At 39.4% G+C, this 12,561-nt stretch overlaps 1 protein-coding gene across 2 annotated transcripts in view; it reads right to left on the bottom strand.

Annotated features, from left to right (window-relative positions):
- TAF4B (TATA-box binding protein associated factor 4b) overlaps window positions 1-12,561 on the bottom strand; it is a 70,666-nt gene that overhangs the window by 45,589 nt on the left and 12,516 nt on the right. For both annotated transcript variants that reach the window (XM_064654732.1, XM_064654741.1), the window contains exons 2-7: window positions 10,762-10,910; window positions 10,003-10,110; window positions 5,609-5,776; window positions 5,380-5,502; window positions 3,227-3,316; window positions 10-588 (exon numbers count right to left, since the gene is read on the bottom strand). In XM_064654732.1, the coding sequence (XP_064510802.1) occupies window positions 10-588; window positions 3,227-3,316; window positions 5,380-5,502; window positions 5,609-5,776; window positions 10,003-10,110; window positions 10,762-10,910 (1,217 nt within the window). The remainder of the gene's footprint in view (window positions 1-9; window positions 589-3,226; window positions 3,317-5,379; window positions 5,503-5,608; window positions 5,777-10,002; window positions 10,111-10,761; window positions 10,911-12,561) is intronic.

Consider the following 12,561-nt stretch of genomic DNA (forward strand, 5'->3'; position numbering starts at 1 on the left):
CCATCTTACCAACTGTTTCACTTTAACCACATGCTGAGCACCCACTGACTGCGTAACAACAGAGTTTGGCTGCGAGATTTTAATACCAATTGGGGTTCCAATGACTGGTTTCAGAGGCTGGAGAGAGGTGGTTGATGAAGAGGCCACTGTAGAAACCAGCACTGGCTTTGCAGACTGGAGAGAGGATGTTGGTACCGCAGAGGTGAAGACTGGCTTGACAGGTTGGACAGCAGTCAGCCCTGATGTTGCTATCGTTGTGGTGAGGACTGAAGCTGAAGGCTGAAGAGATGCTGTCACCACTGCAGAGGAAGGAACAGGCTTCACAGTCTGCAGAGAAGGTGTTTCCGACGTGCTGGCAAGGAGTGGCTTTACAACTAGAGGGGCTGTGACTGTTACAGAGGCAGACACGGGTTTTATAACTGGTAGAGCAGTTGTTGCTACAGCTGAGGTTGCCACTCTTGTCGAAGGAGCTGGTACTGCAGAGGTACAGGTCGAAACCACTTCTTGGGTTGTAGCTGGCTGCTGCATACACTGCTGGATAAAGCTCTGAGGATTAGGCATTAGCTGCCGTAAGGCAAGCATGCTTTTCTAAAAGAAATATGAAAAAACACGGGATGTATTATCAACAGAGTATTCCACAACAATAATACATTTGTAACTGAATCCTATTCCTCATTTTTTAACTAAATTTTTCATGAGGCAATAAATTACTTATTCCAAACAAGTTTTGCTGAAATCCGGGTATCCTTAAATTGATGACAATACTGTTCAGTGAAGACTACAAGAAACATGAACAGAGGCTGAGCTAAGGTCAACAGTCACCACAGCTTCACTACATGTAGCAAATCCCATCTATGGGGAAATGTTGTTCTTTTGTTTAGATTTTTCAATTTGGACTTTATATTTCAGACTAAAACGATTTTAGCTGCTTTATTACCTCAAAAAATTTTGTTTTGCCAAAAAATCCTGTTATACTGGAACAGCTGTGTTTATTTCATGAAGCCTGTCTGACAAGGAACTACAAATTATCCAATAATTCCCATATCTGAAGACATGAGAACTACTCTACCAATACAGCTATCTCCACACTAGGGGGAGATACCACTTTAATAATGTCTGTAGAGCTGCACCAACATAACTTCAGCCAGTTACTTCTCTGAAGCAGGAGAACAAAAGTAAAGGAATCTGGCAACATCTCATTTTTACTGCAGCTGTGTTTGAAAAGGTTAATAGACAGAATAATCTTCAAGCTCTCTACAGATTTTTCTTCTTGACTGTGTATTATCTGCTACAGCTCTGAAGCAGGGGAAATCAGTTCTGCAGCCACCTATATATTTTTGAAAACCCCTTTTTTCCTCCTCATTTGACAGTTTCTAAAGTTTGTAAGAGTTTCGAGCACAGTGCTGCTGATTTGGACTTCATGCAAAAGGAACATGTCTTATATGCTAGTATACCAAGTGAGCACATTGTCTGCTCATCTGGACCTTTTTGTAGCACACCTGTCTTCTACCATTCACTTCCTTTTCTTTTAAAAGGATGCTCAGCTCCTGGTACAATTTATATACCAAAAGCATCCAGCAGACTTGAAAATCAAGCAAGCTTCACAGCCAGTCACTGTATTTTTGTGCCTCTTGGAACAGTCAAAACAAACATGCACAACTTCATCAAAAACCTGCAGCTCAAAGATAAGAGACGACTCCAGAGAGTCTTCCCTAAAATTCCACTTCACTAGATAAAAGTGAATTGGCAACAAGCGGTATCACATTTCTTTCCAGACTCAAGGTGCAAACATTTCCCCGACAAACAAGGACGGTGCTGATCCTTGGAGCACCTTCGAGAAGTGCTCCTGAAATCATCTTCAATTTGGCACTCAGTTCTGTCACAGCTGCTCAGAGCTGCAGATCAACCTAATTAATTGTATGTATTAACTACACATCCTTATAGTGTTTCAGAAAAAAGCAATCAGGGTGCAAGATGTTTTAAAGGATTGGCAACACTGCAAAGTCAGCTAACTCTGATGATGTCTGAACAACATTTTTGAAGTCACAGTATTTCTTTATTAATGCAGCATGCAACAGGGAGAGAGCAGCATGTCAAGGATTATGTGGTATGGATACTGCCCAAAACAGAAAAGCCTAGATGATACCAATAGCTGGCAGTATGCTGCAGGAGAAACATGCAGCGGCTCTGCTGCGATGGGTCTGACCCACGATGAACCCAACTTAACTCCTGCAGAACTACCCTGAGGTCTGTGCACCAAGGGTAACAGTCATGGCAAACTTGCTGGCAAGGCATTTAAAAGTTACCGCTGCAACAAAAATTTTTATCCCCCACTTGAACAGATTAACACCAGCCATCTAAAGTAATACCAACATTATCACAAGCATTGTTATGTGGCCTGTCAAAAACCAAGGAAAAGGACAAACTACAGAAAACCTCTGTCCCAGCTTTACCACTCAACTATTCTTCCTTTATTCTCCATTATGCCTATAATGAATGTCAAGGAAAAGAATAGATCTATCAAGTCTAAGAATATGCTGTACGTTGCAATTAAGTAAATTTAAACAAATTTTCCATGTTTTCACCGGAATTTAATGCCTGCTGTACAACAAAGACGTTAATTTTTATTTGTTAATACCATTCTACCATATGATTAGAAGTCTTAAGGGAGAATTTTTAATTTATGTGACTATTTGCTTGAATGGAGGTAGAGTTCCTGGGATTCTTTTCTGCAGCAGTCCTGTCAGATCCTTTCTGGAGAAAGGGGTAGGGTTTTTGTTCTGCCTCTAGTTAAACACAAACCAGCAGACAGATGAATAGCTTTGTGTAGATTCTTTGAGCTTAAACACTGCATAAGCTATGCATTGCCACTGTTGTCAGTCTTCTGTATTAGAATTCAGAATAGCTACAGTTTTGATGAGAAACTAAGAGGTTATCTTAGCATAGCTGCTCTACTGTAGATGCTTTCAAAACACTAGTCTCCACTAACATCTAGAGGGTAATTACTCTACAGTATAAGAACACAGCATAAATTACTCCTCAAAAATTCTCCTTCCCCTCAAAAATTGTCTTTCCAAGTGCAACAGTCACATAGAGCAAGGTTAAGGACCATTTCTTCAACTGACCTGAGCAAATATCTATTTGAATGCCCCAACTCTTTCCTTTTCTTTTCTGATCCTCCTCCCTTCCCCAATTAAATACTACACGGCCATAATCAGATGCTTACCTTGAGAAAAGGAACTAAATATGGTTGTGGAGATGACTTGAGCTCTATATATAGCTTTTTCGTAAATTCTTCTGGTTCAATTTTTGCTTCCTAAGAGGGAAGTATAATTACAACAGCAAGTTATAACTAAATCTACCAGACTTTTTTCTGAGATCTATCAAAAAAGTAATGGAAATTTATATTATCATGGTATTGCACTCAAATACTTTTTTCTTGTATTTGTATTTTGCTACATTTAAACAAAAGGGGGAGGAGTAGGATGGAATAATGTTGTAATTTTGGTATAGTAATATCCAAACTGTTTACTGCTTTATTCAGCTACAGGCAGTTAACACACTTATAGATAGGTATTCTCATCCAGTTACTAAAGTGAAGGGATAGAAAAAACTATAAGTAGCACTTGGTCCTTTTCAGTATCTCATTGTTATGCAGAGATATTTTAAATCAACTACTAGTACTTCTTTCACTAAAGGTAGTTTATCTGCATAAAGATCAACTTAAAGATAGCCAAGACTAAAGACAACTTAGTTTTTGTAAGACAATTCTAGTCCAACACATACACGGCATAATAAACCAGAACACTTAGAATCTTTCAAAAGCAATCAAAACATCTCTTCTGCATACCCCTAAGGTAACAGTTCTCTGAATTGCAGAGTACTGTTCCCTTAAAGCTTTCCACTGTGTCAACTCAAACACCTGACTCAAGGGCTTGGGAAGGTTAGGAAGCTGCAGCAGACTTCTGAGACCCCTCACTCCCTACTTCAGTGCCACCACAAAGGGGTTAAGGTAGCCCCAGACCCTGCTGCCCTTCCTCACCCCCCCAGGTAAGTCCCTGCTACAGAGTTATCTAGAACATTACCTCCTCCAAGAAGGTACAGACACATAAAGAGCAACACCAATATCTGTTTCTGCAGGGAAATTACTCCTCTCACTCATATTCTCCTTTGGAGCAACTGTTCTAAGTTGCTACATAACCAGAGCAGGGACTTTAAATGCTGTACATTCACAGACAAACAGAACTTACAGCAGTTCTCTCATTTAGTCATTTGATCTGTTGCCTGTTAGATCTCACAGAGATGTGGATATGGATCACTGAGGTCTCAGTGATACAGGCCCAAGTGTTTGATACGCTACGTCTCAGTGCACACGGTGCTTGACAGCCATTTCATGAAACGCTGCCTTAAGGACCATTTTATTTCACAGCCACCATTTTCTCATTCCTACATAAAATATATTGATTTATTTTGTACATACTGAATGGCAGATTTTCAAATACTATAAAAACCAAACAAGTGCACAGTTAACAATGTATTAGTCTCCAGCAACAACTGCTTTCAAGAGAAAAAAAAAAGAAAAAGAAAAAAAAAAAAGAGGTGTATAGTCCAGCAGGGACAGAGAGGCAGAGGAATTAAATTTTTGCAAGGCTGCACCTTCAAACAGTCTGCTCTCTGAAATTACTCCTCTCTACACCACACTCTTCTAGACTGAAAAGTCCTTTAGTACCACTAGCGAAGCCATCCTCCTCTACCAGCACACAGCCTTCTGCTATGGTGGAACAACGAAGCAGCAGCAGTGGTCAAATGCCATGACAAGAAGTGGCAGGAGAAAACGTTACCAAGAAAGCCCAGCTGTGCTGGGGTACAGCCCCAAGCAGCACATAGAAGCCACATGCAAGGAAAGAGTGGCTGGCAGACACCACATTGTTTTCTCCATCCCACTGTTTAAAGACATTGATAATGTCATGCTTGTTCCACTGGAGCTCCACTATCAATTTGTAAGTCAGTTCTGTCTTGCAGTAAAGCAGTAGTATGGACTCAGCACTGAACTACAACCTACACAGTGATATTTTTGCTACTGAGAACTCAAAACAACACTAACATGAAAAAAATGCAGTTCAGATGCAGAAGCTGTGCTAACACTTCCTGCTGTCAGATACCTGTATAAAATGAAACAAATGTGAGGGGGAAAATAACACAGCATGGGATTCAGTCAGAGTTATCACATAAGACTTAGAGAGGGTCAGAGGTACTCAGTCACAAATCCATCTCTTTAGTTGTTTAAAAAAAAAACAGACAAGGAACAAAACTGTGACAAAGCAAATGTCAAAATCCATATGCAAATGATGCAGACTTTGTTTTTTAAAAAAGTCTCACCAATAGATTTTGCACCAGATTCTTCACATTCTGCCCCATCTCAGGGGCTTGAGGTCCACTCGATGCCAATTTTATTAGCGTAGCAAGAAAATTCTTGCATTTCTTCACATTCTCTAGCATCTCCTAGTGTGGAAATAAAGAGAAGACTGTTAGATGCTGTACTGTCTCTCCAACCTCTGATGAACATACAGAATGTTAATTTTTAATTAAAAACATTTTTTTCCCTTACTGTAGAAGCGCTGGTCTGTGCTACTGTTGTGCCCTCTGCTTTCACAGAGACTGCCTTTTGGGAGATAGCTTGTGCAGGTGGTCCTGTAACTGGAAGTTTTACAGGTGTTCCAGTACTCGAAGGCTTTACAGCAGTAACTGTAGCAACATTAGGTGTTGCAGCTGTTGGCTGAAGAGAAAAATTAACACTTTTTAACCAAAGAACAACGTGACAAACATACTGGATTCTGCTAGCATGTAAGGTAGCAACCTCCCTCCACACTACCATTTAAGATATAAATAAACGATTTTCTCTTTGTTTTTAGAGTTTAGATTCATTTGCTTGGACAGGCTGTATTAAATACAGTAAGTGACAGAACCCTCACAGCCATAATTCTGTTCATAAATCAAGGGCGAGGATAAGAAATTACAAAGGCGTGTCCAGACTGAAAGCACTGCCTGCAACTCTGAAAGAAGAGAGATAGGTACAGTTGTCTTTAAGAAAGCAATATATTAACTTTGCCAGGCTTCTGCTGTCTAAGACTAATGAATTCTGGACAATGCTAAGCCAGGTGGTACTATTCCAAAGACAAACACAATGTTAAGTGATTATTTATCCTCCATTCTTGCCGTGAAGCTCCTCTCCCAGTTGCGACATCCTCTGCTCTTCCTATCACACACAGACTAGGGAGAAGACATCATGTCTGTCCACTTTGGAAGGATGCATGCTCCAGTAGAAGCAGCCAGCTCAGCAAATGGACCTAACAAGCTCTTCCCGCCTTTTCCTTGTGGGCAGCAATTCTCCTCTGCCCTTACAGAAACTCTCACAAAATTCAGTTATTTTGAGACCTCTTTTTAAAATCTCATTATAATTTAGCAACAGACTCAGAAGCTCCAGCAACAGGAGAGTAATTAAGGTTTAGAAAAAAATACCTCCCTCCTTTGCAAACCAGGCAAAATCATAGTTTCCAAATGAAAATCTACTAAACTGAAGTATTTCTACTTCAGATTTTAAAGAAAAGAAACAGACCATACTAAAAAATCCCACCACAATTCATTTGATAAAACAGAATACAATACAAATAAAAGACTTTGCCTCTATAAAAGCCACTACTTTTGATTTCTCAACTTAAAAACTGAAAAGCCAGAGTGAACATGCAGGTCATAGAAGAGCAAGAGTACCAGGTAAACATTTGAAACCTAAACTTCAGTGTAATTTTTCCTCCAAGCATCTCAAGAGGAAGGGAAAGTCTGGTTTTGTAGCCCATATTTTAGGTTCAGGTCTGCACAATACAGTTGCTTTCACTAACTCTTAACACATTTAAACACTTCAGTCCAACAATTAATACTTATTAATTGCATTAATTATAATACAGTAAGACAGGAGTCCAACTTACCCTACCATGGATAAAACAAAACTAATCAAGAGTTAGACAGACTTCATGTAGATTATCAAAGGACTTTTCAGTCTTTCAAGGATAGGGAAAATTTACGAACAAACACTTAAAGCTAAAGCAAAACACTGGCACTTTTGTCATATATTTATAATTTTCTTTTCATGAGTGGGTGTCCTCCCCCTTTCCTAAAGTTGCTGCCAACTTGACATGAAAGCAGCAGGCAGCTACCAAAAAGCTTTCCAGCTTAGGCTCCCACAGTTGGTAACACTTTAATAGCTCTCTGCAGGATCTTTGCCACCACCACTGCCTCTTCCAAGGATGAGGCTCAACAGCTCTAAGACCACAGGGAGGCAAACTGGGCACAAGAATCCCACAAACAGATGGGCAGAAGGAGGATGGATGGGGACATAGTGCTTATCTGCCAAGCTGCAATGCCCTGGGCTTTTAAAAGTTGAAAACAGGAGCTGATCTCTTGCAAATTCCAGCGTGCTTACACATCAAGACCAGAACAGCATTTTATCAGCTGAGGGAGAGAACAACAGGAAGTCTGCTGGACCCTTTTCCCAGGAAAATGAATATGTGGGAATTAACTTCTGTCATCTGCTGTCAACCTTTTTCACTACTGACAATTCTCATTCTCACTTTGAACAACACAGAAACAGTCGCCACAAAAAATGGCATCAATCCTGCATATTTTGAAGTATTTTCAAGAGAAGAAGTGCTCTGCATCTAAATGAAAGTGCCCCAGCATGATGCTAATTAGACACTTTGCAGCTTCGTTACCCCATCTGGAAAACAGTTAAAAAATAAAAATGTGCAGGTATTTTGTCTAACCTCAGAACTCAAACATCTAGGAATGTCAAAAATGGAAATATTTTTGTAGATAAGGAGAATAATCTTGGAGTCAGTAATTAGAGAGTCTTGCAGATAGTAGTGTTCCAAGTTGTATTTCGCACAAGATAGAAGATACACAACCAAACCCCGAATTATTTCCTCTCCAATGTCTCCCACTTTCTGTGATGACATCATACTTCCACACCAACACTCCTCTCCTGTGACCTCAAAAAGCTGTCAAGACTAAGATCAGCAAGGTCTTTCAAGACTGATAAATGAATTGCTGCCAAGGAAATCAGACCCAAGGGCTCTGCCTTCCTTTTCCCAAATGATTCCATCAACTTTATGCACAGACTCCCTTGTCAGCACTCTTCTCTTGTCCACTCCAGGGTGAGGAGCACAGTGACCATGTGATGGCAGGATGTATCCATCTTGCATCTCTTTAGTCTTCACTGTACAAGGAACTTGTACAGAGGGCTTTGTAATCCTCTGCAAAACAGAAGGGCTCCAAGGAAGCCACTCCAAACAAAACAGTGCTATTAATTTTTCCTAGAGTCATCATTCTTGCTGTTTAAATCCAGCCCTACAGCTGAACAAGTGTTCAAGTTTCTACAAGAGGAAAAAAAGAAAAAGCTTACAAAAAATAGTCCATATCTATGTCTCTAAATATCTCAGAAGAACTCAAGTCGATTACATCAAAACTGAGCTAAAAGAACCAAGCCAAAGGCAGACGCAAGTTAAAAAAGGAAAAGTTAATAGCATGATGAATCTCAATGTTTATCCACATGAGAGTGTGAGGATGGAGGCAACTTCATCCATCAGATGATGGATGACCTTCATTTCTTCTCCCAGCGCAAGGGTAGTATAGTAGATAACTATTGTTTTTATATCCTAAAGATCTCTACGCAGAGGTCACAAACACATGGTTTACGAGCTAGGATTCCAAAATAAATGTAAGGAATATTCATTACTGTTCTTAGACAAAAAGCATATGTTGTTTCCATTCTCAGCAAAATAGAAAATGTATTAAGAGTGGCCTCTGGGTTTTCCACTTTAGCCCCAACATTATCCATCTGTAGCGAGAGGGAAGCAGAAAAAGATCACAGACAGAGTGTGTGAGTAGTTTTCAATTGCTGATACAGAAGAACAGCAGGAGGACAAACTTGTAAGGGAGACTGTTAGTTACCACTAACAGTGAACATATCCCCCAATTCTTCAAACATCCTTATGGTCAAGAACATACATCCAGCATGCTTTTTCAATGACTGATCCTGCTCTTTTACTGAGTGTTTGGTCAACTGCTACAGCCCAGTCTCCTTCAAACTCTTGTTCACAAAATATATGTACAAGCCAGACTTCTTCATGATTTCTCCTCCAGACTACGAGGAGAATAGAACATGTTATTCACAGAAAAAAAGAAGCTTTCTTTTCACCAAAGCTTATCCAGAAGTTTGTGGTCCCCAAAAACAGATGAACCATATCTACAAAAATTCTTATACTCTACAGGTCATAAGAGTCTCTTCAGAAGAGTCCTACAACATTTTTCTCTGGAAAAGGCAAAATAAGACTTAGGAAATTAGAAAAAAACACTACCTAAAAATAATGAGGCATTTCCAACCACTGTCTATTTACAGTTGTACCTGTGGAACCCATCTGCCATACTCAAAGAATAAGTCTTGACTACGACTTTCCTTCACTTTTTTATGAGGGAAAAAATCACGCACATGAAAACCAGTTTGACTGGCACAGACAGCTCATTTTCCCCTCAACATCATCTAAGGTAAGTTATACCTTTTCCCCCACCTAAGGAATCAGGGAATCCCAACAGTAAAACATTAGGAAGTCTCATCTCCCAGAAAAGATTCAGCAAGTGATCGAAGGAGCTCTGTCACAGAGTGCCAAAGCACTGGAAATGGCTCTCTGAACTATTTATTTTATTCACTATTCATTTATTCATTGCTTTCTACTGTAGCACAGAAAAGATTATCTGATACACATTGACAGAAGCCTAATCAAATTATGCATTTAAAAATATATTCAAGAAATAATTTATTGCGAGTACAAAGGCTACTAAGCTTACTAAAAAACAGATTATAGTTAGAAATAACAAGAATGCATCAATATTTTCTCCAATTTTTTCTGTCACTTATTCTTATTCTATCATACTATAAAGCCTGCAACCTACCCGTATTACAGCAGGTGGCTGAGCAGTAGAAACCACAGTATTTGTTGTTTGAGATAATGTTTTCACAGGAGAAGCTGCTACTTTTTTTACTAACTGGGTGCCAGAGTTCTTGAAAAAAAATAAAAATAAAAAATAATTATACATGGGCAGAGAACAGTTGTCAGACAAGTCAATCACAAAACAGACACTGAAGTTGGGGTCAGATACAAACCAAGACACATACTCTTAAAGTAACAATGCAGGCATCATTCACATAGTCCATATAGTTTAAATGCTGCTCAACAAAGCTATTTGTCTACCAGTTTAATATTCAATAACAGATCAGAGACATTTAAGAGACAACACGCAATCAGAATAAAATGGTTAAATAAATACGTAAATCGTTACTTTTATGTATTTCCTTATTTTTGCATGCTGATCACAAGAGACAGAAGCAAAAAGCCAGCAGAGCTCAGGGAACGAGGAACAGGAAAGGTCCTCAGCTTCACAGATGGTTGACATTTTTTTTCTTAAACTATTTACATCATCATCATCAGAGAGGAATTCATTAATTTGAGCTTTACCACATGTAACAGACAGCAGTTTTTCCAAACCGAGAAAGCAAAGCATATAGTGATGTTTGTGGGTGCAAAACCAAACACCATCACGCTGTTCAGAAAGCATTCAAACACTTACTTAACCCTCCATGACTTATTTGCAAACCCTGTTATAACCACATAACATACAGCTACGTCAAATTAAAGTTATGAGGGAAGTTACCTGTACAGCACATATTCTGATTGCAGGAGTGCTGGTTGGCACAGATGGTCTCACATTTGTGTTATTTTGTGACTGGTTCTGTGCTCGTGCTATTGCTTGTTGAGATACTAGCATTAGGTGGCCACTACTGCTTCTGATAAGAACAGTTCCTGTTGAAGGAAAACATTCAAACTTTTAGAAATTAAGTTATGTTACGGCTTCCCTATATTTCTGTGGAAGAAATAACTAGACCACACTGATAATGTAATATTTAGTTTCTTACTCCAAGGAACAGCTGCCAAGAAATATAAGAACTAAGTGCACATCAGCTTTACTCTGCATCTTATGATAGAATTCCTAAATTCAAGCGAAAATTCAAGAGAAAGATTTAAGCACATGGCCACATTGAAGCACTACATGCATACAAGATGCAAACTGCGAAGCAGTTCATCATTTGAGTCAAAAAGATATTTTGGAGATTTAAAAGACAGACACACCCTCTACACACACTCTGGGATTACTTTGACAGTAACTTCAAGCAGCTCTTCAACCTGCAAAATTAATCACCACTATCACACTTGGCTGCCTCTTGTTTCTGAACATTTAGGCACATAGTTAGACGTGAATATACGGTTTAGAGAAAACTGCAATGGGGACTGAAGCCTGATTAGTACCAGTTCACCTGCCTGTATGAAGACCACTCCCCTCAGTCACAGGGCAGTGGTCTCCCATGAAAGCCAAGGCCATAAGATATTTGAAGCTGTCCCTCTGTCAACGGTCTGTCCAAAAGCATTAAAATGCATGGTTTTATCAAAGCAGTTTACAAATTGGGAGATTCCAGTGGGAAAGAAAAAAAGTCTTACCTACTATGTTTTTCCTACCCCATCAGCAGTAATGACAAACCATTAAACAGCAGAGTGTATTTGTATTAAAACTTAATGAAAATCACCAGTATCAGTCACAAGCCATACAGAGTCCCATATTCCCTGCATTTGGAAACCATTCAGCTCCAAACCAATGTCTCCTTCTCCTTCCCAGGCCCCTCAGGGCTCAGCTCTGGAAAATTCAGAGGTTTCATCACGGTCACAAATACAAAATGCCAGTTGGATACCTGGTCTAAACAGCTTCAGATCCTTCAAGGGAGCTGTAGAGACCCCTACCTTTGCTAGTGTTTCACCTCCAACAGCAGCTGCACCTCCAACATCGGCTTCAGCAAAGTCCACCACTGAAAACCCGTCATCTCAAACACCCTCACTTAACAAAGGCCTTTTGAATAAAAGAAGAGGGGAAGGTATGGGAGAATGCCAGACATGCAAATAAGAGCACCTTAACATTTTTGGAATGCATTAAACTTTCTTGCAAGTTATCCAATATCTGAAAAAACCCAGATCTATGAACACTTATGATCTTTCTTAGTGTAAAACAAGATCTCATCAATGAAACAGTCTTTTTACCTGGCTAGTCTGAAAGTTGTCAAATTACTGCCATACAATACAGCCTAAAACACTGCTTCTGTCTAAGTGAGTATAAACAGAAAAAGGTACAAGCTCCATGACTTGAGTTTTGTTGTTTTTTTTTTTTTTTAAAAACAAAGATCAAGCTACTAACCACATGCTTAGTAACAGGTTTTCATCCTCCACATTTAAAAGCATAAGAGAATATTGCAAGGCAACACAAAACTTGGTATAAAATTCTGTAACATCAACGCATTTCCATTCACATAGCACACATTAAGAACTGCAAGAGAAGCATCTAGACGATTCCCTCCTTTCTCAAGCAGCCTTTACTACATGGGGCAGCTGCACAGCACAGTTGCATATT

Source organism: Pseudopipra pipra, chromosome 1 (genome assembly GCF_036250125.1).
Source record: "Pseudopipra pipra isolate bDixPip1 chromosome 1, bDixPip1.hap1, whole genome shotgun sequence".
NCBI classification, from domain to species: Eukaryota; Metazoa; Chordata; class Aves; order Passeriformes; family Pipridae; genus Pseudopipra; species Pseudopipra pipra.